Source organism: Plectropomus leopardus, chromosome 11 (assembly GCF_026936395.1).
Source record: "Plectropomus leopardus strain MGB_pleo_1.0 chromosome 11, ASM2693639v1, whole genome shotgun sequence".
NCBI classification, from domain to species: Eukaryota; Metazoa; Chordata; class Actinopteri; order Perciformes; family Serranidae; genus Plectropomus; species Plectropomus leopardus.
The window spans coordinates 185216-209511 of record NC_142186.1 but is presented as its reverse complement, the minus strand read 5'-3'; the positions used below and the strand labels follow the sequence as shown (position 1 = coordinate 209511).

Sequence of the window (24296 nt, the reverse complement as noted above, 5' to 3'; positions counted from 1 at the left end):
AAGAGAAAGTGGAATGTAACAAAGAAAATAACAATAACACAATTATACAATAACACAATTATACAATAACAAATAACAATAAATAAGTAATAAAATAAGTATGTACATAGAGGAAAAAGGTATGTACACATAATAAGTAAGTAATAGAATAAGTATGTACACAAAAGATGGATTTGAGAATAGAATTTACAAAAATTTGTTGTGCAAATTATTCAGCCAGTGATGCTGATGTTATAGAGTCTTATTGCAGATGGGATGAATGACCTGCGGTAGCGCTCCTTCTTGCAGGGTGGATGTCGCAGTCTGCTGCTGAAGGAGCTGCTTAAAGCCCCCACAGTCTCATGCAGTGGGTGAGAGGGGTTGTCCATGATGGATGTGAGCTTTGCTAACATCCTCCTCTCACCCACCTCCTCAATGGAGTCCAGGGAGCAGTCCAGGACAGAACCGGCCCTCCTGACCAGTCTGTTCAGTCTCTTTCTGTCCCGATCTGTGCTCCCTGCTCCCCAGCAGACCGCTGCATAGAAAAGAGCAGATGCTACCACAGTGTCATAGAATGTCCGGAGCAGAGTCTTGCACACTCCAAAGGACCTCAGTCTTCTCAGCAGGTGGAGACGACTCTGGCCCTTCTTGTACAGGACATCTGTGTTATTAGACCAGTCCAGTTTATTGTTAAGGTGAACACCCAGGTATCGATAGGTCTCCACCATCTCAATGTCCAGACCCTGGATGTTCACCTGTGTAGTCTGGGGTGTCTTCCTCCTGCGGAAGTCAATAACCATCTCCTTTGTCTTACTGGCGTTGAGCTGGAGATGGTTCTGCTCACACCAGTTGACAAAGTCTGTGATGACGGTCCTGTACTCCCGTTCGTCCCCCTCAGATATGCACCCAACAATGGCTGTATCATCGGAGAACTTCTGGAGGTGACAGCTCCCAGAGTTGTAGTGGTAGTCTGAAGTGTACAGGGTGAAGAGAAAGGGGGAGAGCACTGTCCCCTGAGGGGCCCCGGTGCTGCAGACTACCATATCCGACACACAGTCCTGAAGCCTCACGAACTGTGGTCTGTCGGTGAGGTAATCGATGGTCCATGCAGCCAGGTGACAGTCTACTCCCGCTCTTTCAAGCTTCCCCCTGAGCAGTGAAGGCTGGATTGTGTTGAATGCACTGGAGAAGTCAAAGAACATGACTCTCACAGTGCTGCCGGTGTCCTCCAGGTGAGTCAGGGATCTGTGCAGCAGGTAGAGGACTGCGTCATCCACTCCAATGCCCGGTTGGTACGCAAACTGCAGTGGATCCAGATGTGAGCTCACCAGGGGGCGGAGGTTTCTGAGAACAATCCTCTCCATGGTTTTCATCAGGTGAGAAGTGAGGGCCACAGGTCTGAAGTGGTTGGGCTCCCTGGGGTGCGCTGTCTTCGGGACAGGAACCACACAGGAGGTCTTCCACAGCGCTGGGACCCTCTCCAGACTCAGGCTCAGGTTGTAGATGCGCAGAAGAACCAGGCAGAGCTGATCTGCACAGTCCTTCAGGAGTCTGGAGCTGATGCCATCAGGACCCGTGGCCTTTCTCGCCTTCAGCTTCTTCAGCTCACTTCTCACCTGATCAGCTGTTATGGAGAGGCCGAGGGTGGCGGAGGAGGGGCTGATGAGGGGTGGTGGTGGAGGTGATGGGGCTGACGGAGAGCTGAGGTGGTGTGAAAAAAGAGCCAGCCGGTCGGTGCTCTGATGAGTGGGGGGAGGAGTGGGAGTAGAGTCAAATCTGTTAAAGAACAGGTTCAGCTCGTTTGCCCACTCCTGGTCTCCTGCTTCAGGTCCCCTCACCTGGCCTCTGCTGTGACCAGAGATGGTTTTGAGGCCTCTCCAGACCTCCCTTGCGTTATTTTGTTGCAAGTAGGTTTCCATCTTGGTCTTATAGCTGGCCTTTCCCTCCCTGATTTTTCTCTTCAGCTCCTTCTGCACCCTCCTCAGCTCCTCTTTGTCCCCAGATCCAAAGACCCTCCTCTTCTCCTTCAGCAGGACCTTCAGTTCAGGGGTCACCCAGGGTTTTGTGTTAGAGAAACACCGTACCTTCCTGGTGGATACAGTGTTCTTAACACAGAAGTTAATGTAGTCTGTGACGCAGTGTGTAATGGTGTCAATGTCCTCATTGTGTGGGCCGCACAGTACATCCCAGTCCGTGGTCTCGAAGCAGTCCTGCAGCGCCTCAGTGGCCTCCTCAGACCACTTTTTCACATACCGTATAGTCGGGGGTTGTTTTTTCACCATAGGTATGTAAATGGGCTGCAGTCTCACCAGGTTGTGATCTGAGCGACCCAGCGGGGGGAGGGGTGATGAGTTGTATGCATCCTTGGTGTTTGCATACAGTAGGTCCAAGGTGTTATTGTCTCTAGTGGGGCAGTCCACATACTGGCTGAATGTTGGGAGAGTGGTGGAGAGCGATGTATGGTTGAAGTCTCCTGAGATGATGATCAGAGACTGGGGGTGGGATGTTTGCAGCTTGGACACTTCACTGTGGATGATCTCGCAGGCAGCAGCAGCATCAGCCGAGGGGGGGATGTACACTGTAATCGCAATGACATGCGAAAACTCCCTCGGCAAATAATAAGGGCGCAAACTAACCGCCAGCAGTTCAACATCCTTCGTGCAGCGCTGCTCTTTAATGCTAACGTGTCCAGCATTACACCATCTCTCGTTCACATACATCGCGAGGCCACCGCCTTTCTTCTTACCACTCTCCCTCCAGCTCCGGTCCGCTCTGACAAGATGAAACCCGTCCAAAGTTATGAGCGAGTCCGGAGTGAGTTCGTTCAACCATGACTCCGTGAACATCATGAGGCTGCACTCCCGATACTCCCACTGCAGCCGGGTCAGCGCTGTCAGCTCTTCCATCTTGTTTGGAAGAGACCTCACGTTTCCCATGATGATGGACGGGACCGTCGGCTTGTAGCGTCTCCTCTTCTCCCGACGCTTCACTCCTGCCCTGCATCCCCTCGTCCTCCTACGGAGCTCGGCGGGGATGTCCGGTCTCTCCCAAGACGGTGTCCTGGCCTGGCGCAGCGCCAACAGCTGTTCCCGTGTGTAAACAATGGAGCCGTGGCTGAACGGGTCTCCAGATGCGGACTTTAAAAGTCCGAAAACAAGTAAAAAACAGACTAATAGCGTGGCCATTTGTACATGCATAGTTGTGCTGTGCAAGTGCAGTACTACCACTTGAAAGAAAAAAATAAACAAGAAAAGAAAAACCACAATAATAGCTAAAAACACAGAAAGTGGGTAAGAGCCGCTGTAACTGGCTGCCGCACTCACAGCGCCATCTTAGAAGTTCAAGTATCATATAATCATATTGATTTATTCTGTCACAGGCGACCTGGCTGTGTCCTGATGATTATGTTAGCCTGAATGAGTCCACTCCACTCCACTCACTCCATTCCTGGTCATATAAATACTCACATTTCTCGAGCCACTGGCCAAGGAAGGGGAGTAGCTACTATTTTTGATTCAATCCTCTGCGCATACTAAGTTCTGCTTCAGAGTTCCACAAGGTTCTGCACTTGGACCAATCCTTTTCACTTTATATATGCATCCCCTAGGCAACATCATTAGAAATGATGAAATGAAATTTCCATTGCTATGCTGATGATACGCAACTGTATCTATCTGTGAAGCCGGATGAAACCGATCAGTTATATTGACTACATGTATGCCTTCAAGACATAAAAGCCTGGATGAGCCGCAATTTCCTTATGCTAAACTCAGAAAAAAACTGAAGTCATCATTACTGGCTCCAAACACTTCAGAAACTCCTTTTCTAAGGATATCAATTCTTAAGATGGCATTACCTTTACCTCTAGCAGAACTGTGAGGAACCTTGTAGTTATATTCGATCAAGTTCTATCTTTTGCCTCCAATATAATACAAACTTCAAGGACTGCTTCTTTCACTTTTGTAATATTCCAAAAATTAGACATATCCTGTCTGAAACAGATGCCAAAAAATTAGTGCATGCATTTGTTACTTCTAGGATGGATTACTGTAACTCCCTATTATCCGGTTGCCCCAACAATTCCCAACAAAATCGGTTGCCAACAATTCCAGTCTCTCCAACTGGGGCAGAAAGCTGCTGCACATGTACTAACGGTACCAAGAAAAGGGATCATATTTCTCCTGTTTTAGCTTCTTTGCACTGACTCCCTGAAAAATCCAGAATTGAATTTAAATTCCTCCTCCTTACCTACAAAGCTCTGAATGGACAGGCTCCGTCCTATCTGTCCCAGCTCATAGTTCCCTATCAACCCTCAAGAGCACTGTGCTCTGAAAACGTAGGTTACTTGTGGTTCCCAAAGTCTCCAAATGCAGGATGGAAGCCAGAGCCTTCAGTTACCACGCTCCTCTTTTATGGAACCATTTTCCAGGTTCGGTCAGGAGGGCAGACACCGTCTCCACTTTTAAGGGTAGACTTAAGACCTTCTTCTCTGATAAAGCTGAGGGCTGGCTCAGGTTGCCTGGACCAGCCCCTTGTTAGGCTGACATAGGTTTAGTCTGCTGGGGGACTTTTTAGGATACACTGAGCTCCTTTTTCCTCTTGCTCCCTCCATCTGCGCTCTTGTCTTTTTACTGCATTACACTAATTCGGTTGCCTCTCTGGAGCATTCGTGCTCCCTTGTTTCATAGTTTTCCCGGATCTTGGCTGCAGTCTTGGCTGCATCTGGAGATTATTGTGCTGTTGCTATGGTCCTGTCTGAGGCAACGCCTGTGTAGCGGGCCTTGGTTGTGCAGATGCCGTGATCTTGCTCGATGCAACCTTTTACTGCCATTAGTATGTGTCATGCACGGTACTGTTATCAATACCTATGATATTTACACATAACATCACATGCTATCACAGAGTGCATTTAGTAATTTTCTATCTGTCACCATTGTTATATGTTATGCTATTGTTACCAATATTGCTGAGCTTCTCTCCCTCTCTCTCCTTCTCTCTCTCTCTGTTTCTCTTTCCTCTTCATCATTACTGTAATTTAATTGTTATTTACAACTTCTATTGTACATCTGTCCATCTTCGGTTGCCCTTCCTGAGGTTTCTACCGTTTTTTCCCCCGTTTTTTTTCCTTAGACAATGACAGGGTCTAAGGGCAGAGGGATGTGTTATGCTGTATAGCCCTCTGAGGCAAACTATGTTTTGTGATAATGGGCTTTATGAATAAAATTGAATTGAATTGAAAGTAAAGCCCATTTACCATCTATCTATCATCTATCTATCTATCTATCTATCTATCTATCTATGACTCTCTACACAAAAAACAGTTTCATCAGTATGGTTCAGATGTAATGCTGTGTGATCATATTAAGTCAGTGGAAACAGAAGAACACATACTGGCTGTTAAAAATTATGAATTTGTGAATGCAACACAGCAGGGGGTCTCAACAAACCCACATAGAATCCAGTGAAGTTCATACATGACAGGTACTTTGTGAATGCAAAGACTTTAAATATATATATATATATGTATGGATTTCTATTGCATGTATGTATTTAAAGGAAACATTTGTCTGTGCATCAGAAATGCACTTGTGAACTTTAAAAACTACAAATGTTGATGTCTTTTACTTTTATAGAGAAAGATTATTTTTTATCATAACAATTTCACGAGAGAGTCATTTAGACTACGATATATAAATCCTAAAATACAGTTGTGAATCCTTCTGTGTGCCTTCATTAATACTGAGACTGAGCTGACTCCAGAGTTACAGTTGTATTTCTTTTTTTTCCTGTTTTTTTTCTGCTTTCAAGTTTAAAGTCAAATAAGGTCTTGCTTACTTGCAGACTTTCTGTTATTTATCTGCCTGTTTGTTTATGGCTCTTGGGTGCTGTGAAACCCACCTTGAATAAGTCCAATGTTTACTCTCCTTTCAGCTGTGTTTTGTCTCCACTGACTAGATAGTCAGTGGAGTGCACTTTAGCCTAAATGTCAAGTCAATTTTATCAATATAGCCTTATATCACAAATCACAAATTTGCCTCAAGGCCCTTCACAATGTGTACAGCATGTGAGACGCTCTGTCCTTAGACCTTCAATTCATGTGTCATGTGTCATTATGTTGTGTGTAAGAGATGATGTGTGTGTATTTTAGCTCTGTGGAGTGTTCCAGCATCCTCCTGCACATTGTTTGGGCTTCATTCTGTACCTTCACTATTTTGGTTCAGTGTTGCTGCGCTCATACACTTTGTTCCAGCTGTTCAGGCAGCTACTTTCTGTAAAACAACAGTAAAAATGCACTGTACACTACCTAACTTAGTTAACATGGTGATAGGGTATTATTCAGCAGCTAAAGAGCCACATACAGTACATCCCTCAAGAATCACCAAATCAGACCTAGGAGGAGAGTTAGGAGAGAAGTTGCTAAGCATCTGTTGGGTCTGAAACTAGGAAATTCTATTCTATAACAATATTGATAATATATTTAAGTCGAGTTTCCAGTGGTATATAACTTGTACCCAGGGAAGCATTTCCTTTAGATGTGTTCAACAGCTAGGCACAGGAGTGAAGAGTTCATTATCAACAGAAGGAGAAGTAAGATTTTATTTTCTACAGCTGCTGCTTGAGGCAGCAATATATCCTTTCATTTTATAATTACAGTTTACTAATGTATAAATGGGCAGGAACGGTTCTATTGGTACCATCCGCAACGTTTTGTAATGAAAATGCAAAAAATGCAGACTGAACTGAACTGAATGAAACTGGGCTTGTGTAAGTATGTGCTTGTGTGTTACATGACATCATTCTTCCCCTAGTCTGAAACACGTAATTACAGAGATTGTGTGTTTGTGGTTTGTGTATGTGCACTGACCTCCAATGGCTTCACACCTTGATGTCATCTCCCAAAGTACAAGGGCCATGGAGTAAATGTCGGTCTGTTTGAAAGACTCAATGTTCTCCAGATTCAGTCGGGCTTCCAGCACCTCCGGGGCCATATAACGTGCCGTACCCACCTACAGTACAGAGATACCAGGGAGTGTTAGCTCACAAGTAGGCCTCCACACACTATCACTAAGCATAGGAATACACTTGTTTCTGCAGAAGCATGATATTGACCTTCCATTGTCTGGCTTGTGATTGGTTGTTGTTTCAGCAGTCAACTGCTGGCTAACAATAAACCTGGCTTGTCTAATGGTTTCATTCATTATTTGTTTGATTTGTATGATCAAATTTCACATATCAGCGAATGTACTAAATACAGTTGGTCTTACTTTGTAATTCAACATCTAAAAATACACTGAGAAGGTTTCCATGTTGCTAGTATGTTGCAGTGTTCTTGTACCCTGCAGCTGAGATCCTTGGAAAATGTTGGTGGTTGTGCCACACAACCAGAAATAGGAAAAAGGGAAACTGGCAGCCATTTTCGTCAACTTGGATTGGAAGTCACACGTCAGTCTCAAGTCCTAACCTTATTCAGTTACAATTTAAGTCCCAAGTCAAAGCCAATAGGTTCAAATCAAGACCAACAAGTCCCTAAGTCAAGATTGAACTCAAAGTCAGTAAGTTTCAAATGTCAGCCCCAAGTGAAAACCGAGACTTGTTCTACCTCTCAACACATCACAAAAACCTTGTGTGTTTTCGTTATATATATACCATCGTTATAGATATGATACCTGAAGTAACCCCGCTTAAGAAAATACTGATATATGAAATATTGGTGAGAGCATCTATATCAGCATATGTAAAAGCTGACATAATTTGATAAAGATTTAAGTTAGGGCTGGCTTAAGCTGGCTCAGGCTTGCCTTGGGCCAGCCCCTAGTTTGTTTGACAAAAACCTCGTCGCCTCTCTCCTTCACCGTCTCCTCATTTGCAAACATTCTCAGATCCTGGTTGTGCCTGTGCCTGGTTGTACATATACAACATATACTATCATATATTACACTATACTATAATATTATCATTAGGGAGGCATGGTCAAAGTTACCAGAATAAGAAAGAGGGTATTCAGATGCATTGTCTGAATTCTGTTTGTAGCTGACTGGATAAAACCACAGGCTGCCTCAGTGTTAGCAGAGGGGGGAATAATGCTATCACAATGACATGATAACTCACTCAGATGATAGAAGGTGAATGGGGGATTATCTAAGTTTTCTTTAGACCAGTCAACCTAAGGGAAACACTAAAGCTACAAGGTACAAGGTAGATCATTGTCATTTTTCTTAAACGTAGTTTTAGAAGAAATTAAATTGAAGTTGATCCTAAATCCTGCTACATCTTTTTGGCGTCGAAGGAGGAGTCTAACAGCCTGGGAAAGAAGCCGCTCTGTAGTCTGGTGGTTCTGCAGCGGATACTTCTGTATCTTTTTCCAGATAGCAGCAGATTGAACAGACTTTGGCTGGGGATGGCTGCTGTCTTTCAGTATCCTTTGGGCTCTGTGCAGACATCACTTCACCGAGGTCACTGATGATCTGTAGATGGGAACCAGTGATGTTCTGGGCAGTTTTAACCACCCACTGTAGAGCCTTCCTGTTCTGGACCATGCACGAGCCATGCCAGTTTCCAGTCAGTATGCTTTCTACTACTCCTCTGTAGAATTGAACCAGGATCTCACTCTGGAATTTAGCCTTCCTAAGTTTCTGTAGGAAGTAGAGCCTTTTCTGTGCTTTTTTAATCTGGGTGGTGATGTGTAGTGACCAAGATAGGTTCTCAGTGACAGTAATTCCAAGGAACCTAAGCTGTTTACCTGCTCCACCTCAGCTCCACTGATGTAGACAGGGGTGTGTGTCTTTGCTGTGCAGACTGTTGATTTCCTCCTGGTATGAACTGTCATCTGTCACAGCCCCTGTCTCTCATTCCCCTCCTGTCACTCTTCTGAGTACTTTTCCACTCACCCTCCCTCTGCTCCACTCTACCTGCAAGCCACGCCCACCTCATCAGCCAACTCTGCTCACCCACCTCACAGCTGCAGCTCATTACAATAAGCTCTGCATATTGTAGCGGTTATTAATAACTACATTAAAATTTGGATTTTGCACTCGTCAAAGTAAAAGGGGCACCATTCTCCATTCAGGAGAAAATTAAATCTTAAATTGTGACAGTGTTAAGACATGTCATTACTTTAATCAATCTCATAATCTGTACCGTTTATTCTGTATACATTGATCTTGTTTCTCTCATGAAATAATATCCACAGACAACAACTTGGCGATAAATGAGGATAATTTATTTAGACTAATAAAATGAAGAGTAAATAGATGAAATAGTATGACATATAAAAGGACAGTGAACACATAAAAGGGAACCTACATGATGTATGTTCAGGTGATGTAAATAATTAATTATGGATGATAGTGGAGGAAATACGTGACCATCTAAAGCGTGGATGCGCACTGAAATTTGGCATTAAAGCTTCGCTATACGACATCAACTCTGATCACTAGAAAATGTTATTCTGCCTACTTTTGTCGACTTGATTAGACTTCTCCGGGGAGGTCCAGGTCCTCGCGTCACTCCAGGGGAGAGCTGCGGCGCGTCTTCCAGACGAGGTGACCCGCTGAAAGGCGGCGGCGGCCGGGCAGGTGGAGTCGGTGTGCGGCGGTCTTTAACTGGCCTTGGTGTTCGCCTCAGCGAACCGGTAAAAATCTTTAAACAAAGTCCTTAAGGGCAGGCAACGGATGCTGATAGTTTGTGCAGCAGGTGTTGCTTCTAGATCCGTGGCAAAGTTGATGGCGAATCGCGGAGTGTCCTTCTCAATTAAAACTCGCAGAAATAATCAAAGTAATCCCACTGGTCTGAGGGAGTCGCTTTAAATTATTGATTTGATTTTACTTAAAAACGAATTACCAAAAGTGTCTTTACTGACCAAAAACTGGTATAAAGAAAAGCGTCAAAGAGATTTAAAAGAAAATGGCTTCAAAAGTTAAAGTTCAGCAAAGCTCTGGTGAGCTGTTGCGGCTCCGCTTATAAAATTGAAGAAAAGAAAAGTTGCGAGCATGGATGCACGAGACGCACCACGGTAAAAAGGAGCGAAGAAAAACTTCAGAAGAGAGAAGAGGAGAAGCCTTGAGAAGAGAGAGCTTAGAGAGAGAGAGAGAGAGAGAGTGCTGACTTAGAGAGAGTCACTCAGTTTTTATCTTTCGATTATGGGGTGCGGATGGAAGGCGGAGTTAGCGAACTTTTGCACCGAGTGATCACACATCTGGTATAAGTTTCTAAAAGACCTAATGTAATTTAGGAGACATTTATGTCTCTGAACTTTATGACGAATTACGCGATCTAACCCGTGGTGTATAAATTCACGTATCTCCTCACCACTATAGTCTCATCACAGTAACTTCAAATGCATGTTAGGAGACCTAAAAGTAATTTATAACGTAACACATGATTCTGAAGAGCCTTTGCTCAATTTTGTGAAATGACCACGCATAACATAACATTGTACCATGGATCCTAAGAAACTTGGTGATTACTTAGATATAGGATTACTTTTAACATTATACAATGAATTCAAAATATGATGTAACTACAAAGTTGGTTACGAGCTTACTAATAACTAAGACCACTAGATGGCAGTATAGCTCCATTATAACAAAGGGGAATAAAACGTACTTTACCTAACTCCTTCAAATTACATGAGATGAAAAGAATGGGAGGTGCTCCTATCTGTTTACTGAAGCAGGGAGACAACCTCACCCCCAGTCACAAAGATTAGGGAAGAAAGGGAAATTTTAACTTACAACCTTGGTCCAAGTCATTCTGTCAGATGTTTATCACAACACAGGGTTATATTAATGACTTTACCCAATGTTCGACCTTTTGTTATCTCAGCAGGAGAGGCAATACGATGGTTGCTTGGTATTGCCTGGGTGACCCCAGGAGGTCATTCAGACGCCCTACATCCTGTGACATGCTGATGGGGCCTTCGGAGTGCTTTACTTTCCACCATATGTCAGGATGGAGGGTGTCAGATACTGACACTTTCCCGTGGCTTAAAAAGGCAGAGCGTGTTTGCAGACATCCCCAGGGAGTATAAGTTAAGTTAATTAACAACCCCCTGTTGGATGTTTTGGGTTCGTAAAACAGTGTCTCTTGACCGGCCAATGATGGCGGTGTTGTCTACATACTTCACAATAGAGTTCTCCTGATGACTGGGAGTGCAGTCATGGGTGTACAGTGTGAACAGAAGGGGGCTGAACACACAGCCCTGGGGTGGGCCCTCCAGGTGAGTGAAGACTGAGTGAAGAGCAGTGGATTTGGCGTCCTCTGTGGATCTGTTGGTTCTGAAAGCATTCTGGTGAGCATCCAGGCTGGCAGGGATGTTGTCAAAGAACTTCATCAGGATGGGCGTAAGAGCCACAGGGCGGTAGTCATTAAGAGTAGACACAGCAGACTTTTTAGGTATAGGGACAATGGTGGCTGTCTTGAGGCAGGAGGGAACAGTCTCTTGTGAGAGTGAGATGTTAAAGATGTCAGTTAAAATATTAACAAGCTGATCAGCACAAGTGTTTAGTACACATCCGGGAATGTTTTCGGGGCTGGCGGATCCCTTTTCAATATAATGGTAGGGGAAACACTGTTATTAAAGAACAACTCTATAATAAAGACATAGAGCTATATGTCATTAGCATGAGGCCTGTCTATGTGCTGTATTTATAACTTTTTAATAAACAAAGTAGTTTATTTATTTATATAGTTATCCATCAAGTTCAGTCTTGTTGAGCCTAGAGGAGTATTTCCTCTCTCACAGTCAAGTTGGATCAAAGTCTGTCATCCTTTGGTGTTTGTTGCAATTCCACATCATTTGCACTAGTCTATTTTAGTTACATTGGGGTGTAGAGAACAGTATAACTTCTTCAGATAACAACAGTCCACCATCATTCCCAGTTAGAGAGTGGATGAAATCAAAACAAGGCAGTTGGACTGAGGCACCAGGCCCCTAAATCACTACATCTGCCCCTGATAATAACAAAAGCAACAGACAGAGCAGCTGAATGACAGACAAAGCAATGTATTTAGAAACTTAAACTAAAACAAAATCTTCTGTAGGAGTCTGAAGAAGTCACTTTCCTCTGCTGAACGTTTAACTGTTCAGACGCTGTAAGGAAAAACTCAGGTATTTGTCCTCCCACTCTGCACTGTGCTGACAGTCTGCTGTGATGAGCCAGGTGTGTTATTTGTTTTCATTAGGCCTGCTCGTTTTTGTCAGTGGTTGTAAATAGTAAAATTAATCTCTTGGGCTCCGTTACGTTGGTTAACCAGCTGCTGCATGTTGGATGTTCAGTGAAACACAGGACACACAGTGGTTAAGACTGTGCACCACAGACAATATGCGTACTCTGTGCATTTTGACCTCTGACATAATGATAACCAATTCACAGCGACACAGATAAGCACCGACCGCCATTATTTTGACGTGCTGACGTACTGCAGTAAGCGTGATACCTCACTTCCGGTGTATGTCTGTGCCTCTTGTAGCATCTCTGTGCTGCTCCTACGAGTGATTCCCAGCTAATCATCTAACTTGCTCCTTACTTTGGCTGCTTCTCATTTGTCTCTGACTGACAACTCACACAAGTTTTACACAAACACTCACAACTGTCTTCTCCTCTCAGTGTTTTTTCCTGTTTAATCAAACAGCCACTCACTCACTGTTAGCTCGTTAGCTACTTTAGCTTTAGCTCTGGTTAGCGATGGCTTCTCCCTGCTCTTCTCCCTCTTCTGCTGCGCTCTCTTGCTCAATGTGTCAGATGTTTAGCTACTCCTCTGCCTCCTTTAGTGATAGTATAGGCTTCGTTAAAAATTGGCACTCTTTTTGGGGTAAACCTGGTCTTATCCGGAGGGATGGCATCCATCTCACTTTGGATGGAGCTGCTCTCCTCTCTAGGAATCTGGCCGAGTTTATTAGAAGCTCAAAGCCATGACATCCCAGAGTTGGGACCAGGGTGCAGAGTCGCAGTCTTACACGCTTTTCTGAGCTTCTAGAACAGTCACACAACCATATTGTAAATGTTATAAAAACGGTGTCTGTCCCTGACCACTACAGTTGTTTAAATTTAAAACAAATAAAAGGGAAAATTAAATGCAGACTCTTAAACATTAAATCTTTATCAACCAAAGGTCTTTTAGTTACTGATTTAATATTGGATAACCATATTGATTTATTCTGCCTCACAGAGACCTGGCTGTGTCCTGATGAGTACGTTAGCCTGAATGAATCCACTCCTCCTGGTCATATAAATACTCACATTGCGCGCGACAATGGCTGAGGAGGGGGAGTCGCTGCTATTTTCGATTCAAGCTTAGCAATTCACACTAAGGCTAAGCTAAACTATAGTTCATTTGAAAGCCTGGCCTGTTTAGTGCTTAAATCAGACAAAGTAATTATTATAGGGGATTTTAACATTCACATAGAAATTAATAATGATAGACTTAGTTCTGCTTTCTCTACGCTTTTGGATTCAATTGGCTTCAGTTAGTGTGTACATAAAGCCACCCATCGCTACAACCACACCGCTCTGTCAGACCATTATTTAATAACTTTCAATTTTTTATTACTCAACTGCAAGCCCCTCAGTAAGAATTACTATCCAAGATGTCTATCCGATTCAGCAGTGGCTAAATTTAAGAAACTGATTCCTTCTGCTTTGACATCATTACCATGTCTTACAGTGACTGAGAGAATACTCTTACTAACTTAAGTCATTCTTAAATTGATTGTCTCGTTGATAGTGCTACTGGCTCACTGCAATCAGCTCTTGACTCTGTTGCACCTTTCAAGAAGAAAATAATGAAACAAAGAAAATTAGCTCCATGGTTTAAACCCCAGATCCGCAAATTGGAACAAACAAAGAAACTGGCGTTCAACCAGCATGGAAGAGTCCCTTTTAATCTGGCTGGATAGTCTTAAAATGTTAAAGAAGGGGTTCCGGGTGGAGCAAGCGTCCAAGATGGCTGCGTAGTATAATCGCTGCGGGGCCGCCCCCCTTTTAAAAGCACGATTGATATATCCTAAACACCGGAAAATATTCACGGGGTACAGCGCAACTTTCTTTTAGTATGTAACAAGTCCAGAAAACTCTTACACAGTACGGTTTGAGGAGCCTCACGTGACAGACGGAGGGAGGCACAGAGAATAACATGGCGGCCACACCAGGACCATCACAGACGGATACCGCGGCCGAGATAATGACCATTAAAACGTTGCTACAGGGCATCGCTTCCGATATGAGCGGATTAAAATCGGGCATGGACGCAGTCCAGACAGCGGTGGATAAGCTGGGAGCTCGAGTGACGGAAGCCGAGACTCGAATATCAGCCCTGGAAGATCAGGGTCTGAAATTGGATGTCACAGTAGGCATGGCGGCTAAAACCATCACCCAGCTACAAGAGAAAATGACATACCTTGAAGACGCCGGCCGTCGTAACAACGTCCGGATAGTAGGGAGGAGGGTGCAGAAGGCCGAGACATGCAAAAGTTTGTGCAGAAGCTTCTTGCAGAAGCCTTAGATGTCGAAATGGGCCCTGAATTCGAAATCGAGCGCGCCCACAGAGTAGGTCAGCGGAGCAACAGAGACCGGCATGTCCTGGTGCGTTTCCTGAGGTTTGGAGCCAGAGAAGCGGTGCTGCAGGCCGCCAGGGAGAAGGAGTGCGTGGAATGGCGAGGCAAGAGGATCTGGGTTGGGACTTCAAGAGCTTCACGGATGTACTGTTTCGTTGGTTTGGTTCCAGGGTTAAGAGAGCCATTCCGTTCTTCATGGCTCTCAAATGTATGTTTTTTTTTGTTGTTGTTTGTCTGTTTTTTTGTTTTGTTCCGGGTTTTTTTGTTTTGTCTTGTTTTGGGTTTTTTTTTCTCTTTCCTCGGTTGTCTCCTTCTTTTCTTCCTTCCTTGTATTTGTGTATTTGTATACCTCTCACATGGTTCCACCTACATGGATATATGTTTCTCACAGTTAATCATGATGATGAGAGTGAAATAGTAGAGTTTTTATGTTAGTATGGTAGATACACTTAAGTTCCTGTCTTGGAATATTAAAGGGGCCAATCTCGTTCTTAAAAGGAAGAAACTTCTCCTGTATCTTAATCAAAAGAAAGTGGATGTTTGTTTCTTGCAGGAAACTCATTTAGATAATGAGGAATCAACAAAGCTGTGGAGGGATTGGGTCAGTAAAATATTTTATAGCGCCTATTCATCTAGCAAAAGGGGCGTTTGTATCCTACTACGTAAAAATGTAAATATCGCTATTCACAAACAACTCTCGGACAGAGAGGGCAGGTGGGTGGCAGATTTGTTTGGTAGCAGATGCTCTCTCATTAATATATATGCACCAAATATAGACTGTCCACATTTTTTCGCTAACATTTGCTGTGTAGCAAAACAATTGGGAAATACTTATATAATTATTGGGGGGGATTTTAATCAGGTAAGAGATCCAGCTATAGATAAATTAAGAGTCACTAATACAAGGTTAGTATATAAATCACAACTAGCCATTGAGGTTTTGGAAGATGAGCTGGGTCTGGTTGACATTTGGAGAACTCTTCACCCCCAAGAAAGGGAATATACATTCTATTCAAACCCACACTCTTCATATTCAAGAATAGATTATTTTCTAATATCTAAACAATTAGTGAACACAGTTATCGCTGCTTCAATTGGTAATATTGTATTGTCGGACCATGCTCCAGTTGAAGTGGTGTTGGGTTCTAAAACTGAATCTGAAACCCCTTGAGGCCATTGGAGACTCAATACCTCTTTGCTGAAAAATGAAAAATCACGTGATTTTATTAAAAAGGTAAAAAGACAGAAGTACTATGAGAAAGGAGAAGCGGTTGGGAGATTTTTAGCCCAAAGAGTGAAACGACAGTTCAATCGCACATTAATAACCTCTGTGGAGAATGAAAATGGGACCTTAGTGACAGACGGGAGAAATTAATGAATCATTTAGGACTTTTTTTCAGAAATTATATGCTTCACAGGATGGGATAGAACAAAGGGAAATAGATAGGTTTCTGTCACAATGCCGGCCCTGTCCGAGGAAAAACAAAAGGAGATTGGTGGAGATATTACATTGGAGGAGGTTTAACGAGCTATAAGAAAAATGAGCTCTGGGAAAGCCCCTGGGAATGATGGGCTACCAACAGATTTTTATAAAGAATTTGCTGACCTACTAGCACCGAGGCTAGTGACAGTATTTCGAGATGCAGTTAAAAGAGGCAATATGCCAGAGAGTATGCAATCTGCGGTAATAACCCTAATACATAAAAAAGGCAAAAATCCACAGCAGTGTGGGAGTTATCGGCCAGTATCTCTAATAAACGTAGATGCTAAAATACTGGCCAAGATATTAGCCACAAGACTGGAGGCACACCTGCCCAGCCTGATTCATCCGGATCAGGTGGGGTTTATTAAGGGTAGGTCTTCGGCAGATAATGTACGTAGGTTACTACATCTGATTTGGCAGGTGAGAAATTGCCCTAAACCCATAGTTGCTTTCTCTCTAGATGCAGAGAAAGCGTTTGACAGAGTTGAGTGGACATACTTGTTTAGAACACTACATAGATTCGGATTAGGCCCCTCCTTTATAAAATTGGTTAGACTTCTATACTGCAACCCCAAGGCCTCAGTGTTGACAAACGGGAACATGTCCTCTTGTTTCCCCCTACACCGGGGTACGAGGCAGGGATGTCCCCTGAGTCCTCTAATTTTTGCATTGGCGTTAGAACCCTTAGCAGCTGCCATCAGGAATAATTCAGATATTAAGGGTATTCTAGCTGGAAAGATGGAACACAAATTACTGCTGTATGCAGATGGTATTTTGTTAATGGCCTCAAATCCAGAAACAGCTGTCCCTAAAATTATGTCTTTAATTGACACTTTCTCTCATATCTCTGGCTACAAAATAAATTGGGGAAAATCAGAAGCAATGTCACTGTCCAGACTATGTCCACCAAGTATTAGACAGAATTGGCAGTTTAATTGGCTCCCTTCAGGTTTGGTGTACCTGGGGATAAAGCTTACACCAGGTTTAAAGGATATTATGACAGAAAACCTCCTCCCCCTCCTGCTGAAAATTGAGAACACTCTACAAAACTGGGTTAAATTAGGGTTATCTCTACTGGGCAGAATAAACATCTTGAAAATGATGATTATTCCACAAATTAACTATATCCTGCACCTATTGCCCATAAGCCTCCCTCCCCCTTTACTTAAAAAATTCAATGTAGTGGTAGACTTTTTCTTATGAGGGGGTAAAAGACCCCGTTTAAATAGAATTAAGATGAGTGCTGCAATTGAAGATGGAAGCCTCAATCTCCATTGGATTGGTACCACTATGCCTTTTCCCTCAACCAGTTGGCTAAAATAGGTATTGCTCCGGGCTGGGTCCTGATTGAAAAGGAACTTACAGAACCTATTCCATTGCAGGCTTTTATGTCACAAACTGGAGGTAAAATCCCATCTAGAAATCCACTGATGTCATTTGCCAGAGAAACCTGGCAAAGGTCACATGCAGGTCAGGCTACCTCTCACATGGTTCCACCTACATGGATATATGTTTCAGCAGACTCTGTGGTGTAAGCTGGCCCTCACAACAGGGTGTAGGATTGTTCTCAGACATTGGAAATCAAAAAATCTCATCCCATTCAATGAATGGTTGGAGGAAATGACCAAAATAGCCAATTATGAACGGCTGACTTTTAGGCTAAACAACCGAGAGGAGGTGTTTCTGAAATTATGGGGCCCCTACTTGGACCACTGACAAGATGGTTGATCAGAGAAACATTGCAGATTGATTCTCATGTAAAAGATGGATTATTTTAATTGTAACAAAGGCTTGGCTATGGATTGAAGTACGGTGGTGACTGTGGGAGGAGAGGATTTTGAGAAGATTGGACCCTGGACATGTGAATGTATATATATATATATATATATATATATATATATATATACACCCCTCCCTTTTTTAATTTATTTATTTATTTTTGTTAGTTTTTTTGTTTGTTTTTTTGTTTTGTTTTATGTTTCTTTCAGTATTTTCTGTTGTTCTGTTAAGATTATGTCGTAGTGGACTTATCCTGTTCTAATTCACGTATGCACTGTTCTTATTGTTCTAATGTTCAAAGGCAATAAAAAGTGAATTACAAAAAAAAAAATGTATAAGAAGGCCCCTTCGCCATGCCAGAGCAAATTATTACTCATCATTAATTGAGGAAAATAAAAATTATCCCAGGTTTCTTTTCAACACTGCAGCCAGGCTGACTCAGAGTCACAGCTCCATAGCACAGCTCCTTGTATTCATTCGACTCTAAGCAGTAATGACTTTATGAGTTTCTTTAATGATAAAATTATAACTATTTGACATAGAATCGATCACCTCTTGCCCTTAACTGACCTTATCCTGGACTCAGGTAGCTTGGATATGGCATCAAGACCTTGAATTTATTTGGACCATTTTTCCCCCATTGACCTTCGCCGACTCTCTACTCTGATTTCTGCATCTAAGCCATCAACATGCCTGCTAGACCCCATCCCAACTAGGCTACTTCAGGAAGCTTTACCCTTATTAGACAATTATTTGTTAGATGTAATCAATGCGTCTTTATTAACGGGCTATGTACCACAGTCCTTTAAAGTAGCTGTCATTAAACCTCTTCTAAAGAAGCCCACTCTCGATCCTGAGATTTTAGCTAACTATAGACCGATATCTAATCTCCCCTTTATTTCTAAAATCCTTGAGAAAGTGGTTGCTCATCAATTCTGTGACTTTCTCGTAGACAATAGTTTATTTGAAGACTTTCAGTCAGGCTTTAGACTTCATCATAGTACAGAGACGGCACTAGTAAAACTTAATAACGACTTATTGATTGCTTCTGATTCAGATCTGGTCTCTGTTTTAATTAGCCTTTGGACACCTCCCTATCCCCCCTTCTCCTTCTCTTTCCTTTTTGCCATAATTGTATTTCATTTGTTATTTACGGCATCTATTACACGTCTGTCTGGCCTGGAAGAGGGATCCCTCATCCTCCTCTGCCGCTCTTCCTGAGGTTTCTTTCTTTTCTTTTTTCCCCTGTTACAGGGGTTCTTTTTCGGGAGTTTTTCCTTGGGTGATGTGAGGGTCTAAAGGCAGCGGGATGTCGTACACTGTAAAGCCCTCTGAGGCAAACCATGTTTTGTGATAATGTGCTCTATAAATAAAATTGATTTGACTTGACTTGACATTATGCTTAGTAGACAGAGCACTGCCTCCACCTGATAAAGTGTAATTGAACAGATGGGCTGTGTGTGTGCATGTCAGGCCAAAGCCCCATGCGAACGGAGGGGAAGTGACAGCGACGCTGTAGAGACTGAACCAATTCTTTATTAAAAGTGACCTTATATGACTTCTGTTGTGATTCAGCACTATACATAAAGGACACAATAAAACTGATTTGACCTTTCCAGCATGCAGTAGCTCAGTTGGTAGAGCTGGCACCCCATGTACAGAGGCTAAGTCCTCACTGCAGTGGCCGTGGGTTTAATTGCAGCTTCTGCCCTTTGCTGCATGTTGTCTCCTCTCTCTCTCTCTCCATTTCACGCAACTGTCCTATCACAATAAAGGTTAAAGCACTAAAAAAAATCTTAAAAACAAACAAAACTGATTCGACTTTTTGGGGGGGACTGAGTCTCCTTCAGGGGGAAATGGTGGGGAAACAATGACAATTCTTCTGTTTTAGTGCCTTTGAACTGTCTCCCTGTAAAATCCAGAACTGAATTTAAAATACCTCTCCTTACTTACAAAGCTCCAAATGGTGAGGCTCCGTCTTCTTTCTATCTTTCAGAGCTCATAGTTCCCTATCATCCCTCAAGAGCACTGCGCTCTTAAAATGCAGTGTTACTTGTGATTCCTAAATCTCCAAAAGCAGCCTTCAGCTAACATGCTCCTCTTTATGGAACCATCTTCCAGTTTGGGTCTCTTGTCCTCCCTCTCTTTCTCTTCTCTCTTTGTCTTTCCTATATATCTTTTTATAATCTCCTTTAATTTAATTGTTTTTTATAACATCTATTGCATGTCTGTCCGTCCTGGAAGAAGAATGCCTCCTCAGCCGCTCCTTCTGAGGTTCCTACCATTAGTTTCCAGTTATAGGGTTTTTTGGGGAGTTTGTCCTTAGTCAATGTGAGGGTCTAAGGACAGAAGGGTCTCGTAAGCTGTAAAGCTCTCTGAAGCAAATTGTGATTTTTGATAATGAGCTTTATAAATAAAACTGACTTGACTTGAAAAAATTGACATGGATAATGTCAATGTGTGTCAATACAAATAAGCTGTATCACCAGCAGTTTATTTGACTCTTTGGTACTTTTGTTCCCCCAAGCTCCCTTACAGTCAAGACTAATGACTAAATCATTTTGTAACTGCCAAACTTGGATCATGTCGTATCAGGTACGAAACTAATCTGCAGATGCTCTAGGTGTAATTAAGGCAAAACTCTTATATGGATGTCAGCTTATAAGTCAGATGATAAAGGCCAAATTTGGATGCAATGGATGGTGAGGCTTGTTGTTTTTAGCCAAAACTATTTCTGGAAAACTTGTGGCCTGACTGGCTGGACGAGAGGAAGGAGGATTCAGCAGTGAATGACTGTGTAAAACAGTCGGTACAACAGGTTTTTTAACAATTGTGAATTACAACCACCACCAGAGGTCCTTGAGTCATATATGTGAACACTCACACAGTCTCCTACTCGCTCACTCACTCACTCACTCACTCAGTCACTCAGTCAGTCAGTTTTACTTGTAACAAAATTGTTTTTGCAGTACAGTGTTGTCCTCCTGCACACACACACACCCCACAGGACCCCATGCTTCATCCGAAATTATTATTATTGTTATTTTTAAAATTTTATCATATTTCTTTTTATTTTACACACACATATACACATGCACACACAACCCACAGTCAGACAGAGTCAGGCGGAGCAGAGGACAGATTATACATGTAACATTAAGTGAAATACAATCAAAGTAAAATGCATAAAAATAAAGAAATAAATAAGCTATAGATAAATACAGTACATAGAAAATGAACACAGACACACACACAAAACCAAGGGAAGACACTGAAGAGACTGAGGGGAGACTGAATGAAACAGAATTCTCATCTGACCTGACCACTGTTGGCAAGGTCATCCACAGACAGGCTGCTGTCCAGATGGAGTCCAAGCCCAAAATCACACAGGCAACATGTCAGGTCATTCTTTACCAGAATATTGGAGCTCTTTAGGTCTCGATGGACAATGGGCACCTTTAAACACAATAGAAGCCTTTCAGCACAATTGAAGTATTGTTGTCAGAAGTAATAAACTTAATTAAAATAGAGCATATACACATTTATAAACATTATATAAAGACATTTTATATTAATAATGCTGACATTCATTAGACTCAGTGAGGCTTTAGACTTTGTGTCTAATCTCATCTGATCCTCATTAGGTTATAAATAGTTTCTGTATGTGATGTTTGCTGTTTCTTTCTGTTCTTCTACTGTGATAATGGTTATTGTGGTAAGTAGAGATTTTTAACCCCAAAATGGTGTTTGCCAACTGTCACATGGACACATTCACACAGTCCTACCTTAGGGCGCCCACAAAGGAGACGGTCACTGTGGAGGTGGGCAACACCTCGGGCCAGAGACTTGCCCAGTACCTGCAGCTCCTCCCAGCTGATCACATGATGTGTCAGGTGCTCCTGGGGGTAGAGGGACAATTGGATTGGAGGCATTGTGAATTTAAAACAGGTTAACACTGTATCATATAAATGACAAAAGACTATTTACCGTGGAAAACCGCGAATCCCAGCATGTAGCAATACTGCCCCACTCGTGTTAGGTTTACCTGACACTGGCACTCTCACCTGAAGATTTCCTCTGTGGTGAAAGGCAGTGATGAGCCAGTACTGTTTCTCCACCTTCCTCTCCTCAGCTGTCAGGAAGTGGAGGATGTTCTCGTGTCGAAGGTCTGTATTGGAGAAGATGTCCTTCTCATTCTTCCAGGAGGCATACTCCTCATAGGGGAAAATCTTTACAGCTACTGTTTCAAAATGATCTGAGGTGGTCTGCTTCAGCTTAGCTTTGTATACCTGGGCGAAGCGACCCTTTCCCACCTGGTACAGAATCAAAAGTTATAATTTTGATTAGAATATCAAATACAATGTCTTAAAGCAAACTAGCTCCACAGAGCAACTCTGAAATACTACTCGTCTGTACCAGCAGATCCAGCTCTAAAGGCAGTGGCTCAGTGTTGTGGTTCAGGTTGTTGGCATGCGTTGAGCTGCTGTCTGACCTATCATCATCCATCATGATGGTGCAGGCGTCACTGCAGTCCAGCCCACCAGCTTTTGGTTTGCGCTTCTTAATGCTACTCTCCCATTCTTGATTTATGCGTCCCCGATAGCCTCGGTACCAGTAGAACATTACTGTAACCACAATCCCCATCACCAGCAGGGGTAGCAGGCTCACCAGAATCACTGATACCAAGGGATCATCCAGAGTTGGATCCACAACTATAAAAGAAGAAGAGGAGAGAAAGAAGAGGAAGAGAAGATGAGATAAATAAAAAGCTGGAGAGTGTATGGTATAAGAACGAGCATCTTATAAGTAATACACAGAAAAGAAAGCAAATGAATAGATTGACATTGGACTACAAACACGATTAAGACTACTGGATCAGCACCACTTCAAGATCAACCTCATCATCTACAAAGCCATCAATAACCTTGCCCTCTCAGACCTTATAGACCTTTTCATACGTCACTCGCCAACTCAGATCATCAGATGCCAACCTTCAGACTCCCATCACCAGGATTAGCCATTTTTGAATAGTATTGCTCGGGACATTATTTACCTTGCAACAATATTTTGAAAGATAGCACTCTGTTCCTTTGAGTCACTCTGTAAATGCAGAAATATGTCCGACGTAGAATAAACATGGCCACTACAAGTAAACCTCATCAACCTTTCTCATCAGTCCAAACACTGCTTTGGAAAGGTCTGGTGGCACAACAGATTTTTCCTCTAACAGACATCATTGTGATAGTTCTGGTAGAGGCTGTTTAAGCCACCTTTCAGGATTTTCAGTTCCACCTTCTAAAAGGTAATACCAGGGAACATTCCCATAGAGTATGGAGAAATGTGCCCATATCTATGTGACATTTCCTGCCTTTATTGTCCTGGGTTAAGCCTGTATTAAACTTTTTAAGGGGTGTGTGATAATATCTATGTACAATTTTAGATTGGACAGATTTACATCCTGGCTTCCCTTAAAGCCCAGTCTGCATTTGAAATCACATCTTACTAGAAACCTTCCCTAATCTCACAACCAAGATTCTTTTCCATATTAGTCTGGGGCTTTCATACATTTTAGGTTGAATAATTGAAATTTTCTGATAAAATACTGAGGTAGAGTGCTGAATATGGGCAGAATTTAGAAACTTTGAACCTTGAAAACCTTTGAAATAGTTTTCCCTATACAGAGTTATTTTATACAGAAGAGTAGCTTTGTTTGTTTTGTGAACCTGTTGCTAGGTATGACACATTCTTTTAACACATGTGATTGGTTGTCACAGACACACCCTTATGTGAGCCTGCAAGATGTAGACACCCAGTGGAAATTAAATGAACTGCATCACAATATGAAACTGAAAGCACACTTTGTGGTGACTACACTGTGTCACTGTAACATTTTTCCAGGTACCAAATGTCTTAATGTTACTGACTTTATTTTTGAAGTTATGGTCTGTTTACATTGGGTGGGAGATGTAAACATTTCTCTAATGAGATCAACCACAAACAATCTCTCCCCACCATCTTATCTGTCGTGCTCCGTTAACTCACTGTCATTTAGCATTTGTATAATATTTTTCCACTATCGTTGCCTTTGTGTTATGTTCTCCTCTGCTCAAGAAACTCTTAAGCCCCTTAAAAGTCCTCCTCCATACTCCTTAAAGTTTTATACCTCTGCTCTACCTTATGCTCTTTTAAGGGCTAATATTCTGTGTGAGACTCTTATCAACACCCACAATATCATCATAGAGTGCATTTAATAATTTCGCACCTATCGTTATTGTATTATGACATGCGTCTGCAAGCAGATATTAGCTAGAAGAAGGCCTGGCAGAGGAACAGCTTCCGTTCCAAGTCGTTCCTAGTCGTTCCAAGTCTGCCCTGATGCTGGCTCTCCTCCCTCTCTTCATCCAGCACGTTCGGTTTTGTTTCTCCCCTGTATGTCTTACTGGCCGCTCAGCACACACCACAAGTGGGGATCCTCTTATGGTCTGCTGCATTCAGTCCAAA

At 42.6% G+C, this 24296-nt stretch overlaps 1 protein-coding gene across 4 annotated transcripts in view; it reads right to left on the bottom strand.

Moving 5' to 3' along the window:
• LOC121945114 (TGF-beta receptor type-2-like) overlaps positions 1-24296 on the bottom strand; it is a 90495-nt gene that overhangs the window by 26564 nt on the left and 39635 nt on the right. For all 4 annotated transcript variants that reach the window (XR_006105943.2, XM_088084920.1, XM_042489139.2 and 1 more), the window contains 5 exons: positions 22212-22507; positions 21860-22108; positions 21581-21694; positions 21114-21251; positions 6845-6986 (listed from right to left, as the gene is read on the bottom strand). Coding sequence is in view for 3 of the 4 variants with exons in the window: in XM_088084920.1 (XP_087941046.1) it covers positions 6845-6986; positions 21114-21251; positions 21581-21694; positions 21860-22108; positions 22212-22507 (939 nt within the window). In the remaining variant the exon portion in view is untranslated. The remainder of the gene's footprint in view (positions 1-6844; positions 6987-21113; positions 21252-21580; positions 21695-21859; positions 22109-22211; positions 22508-24296) is intronic.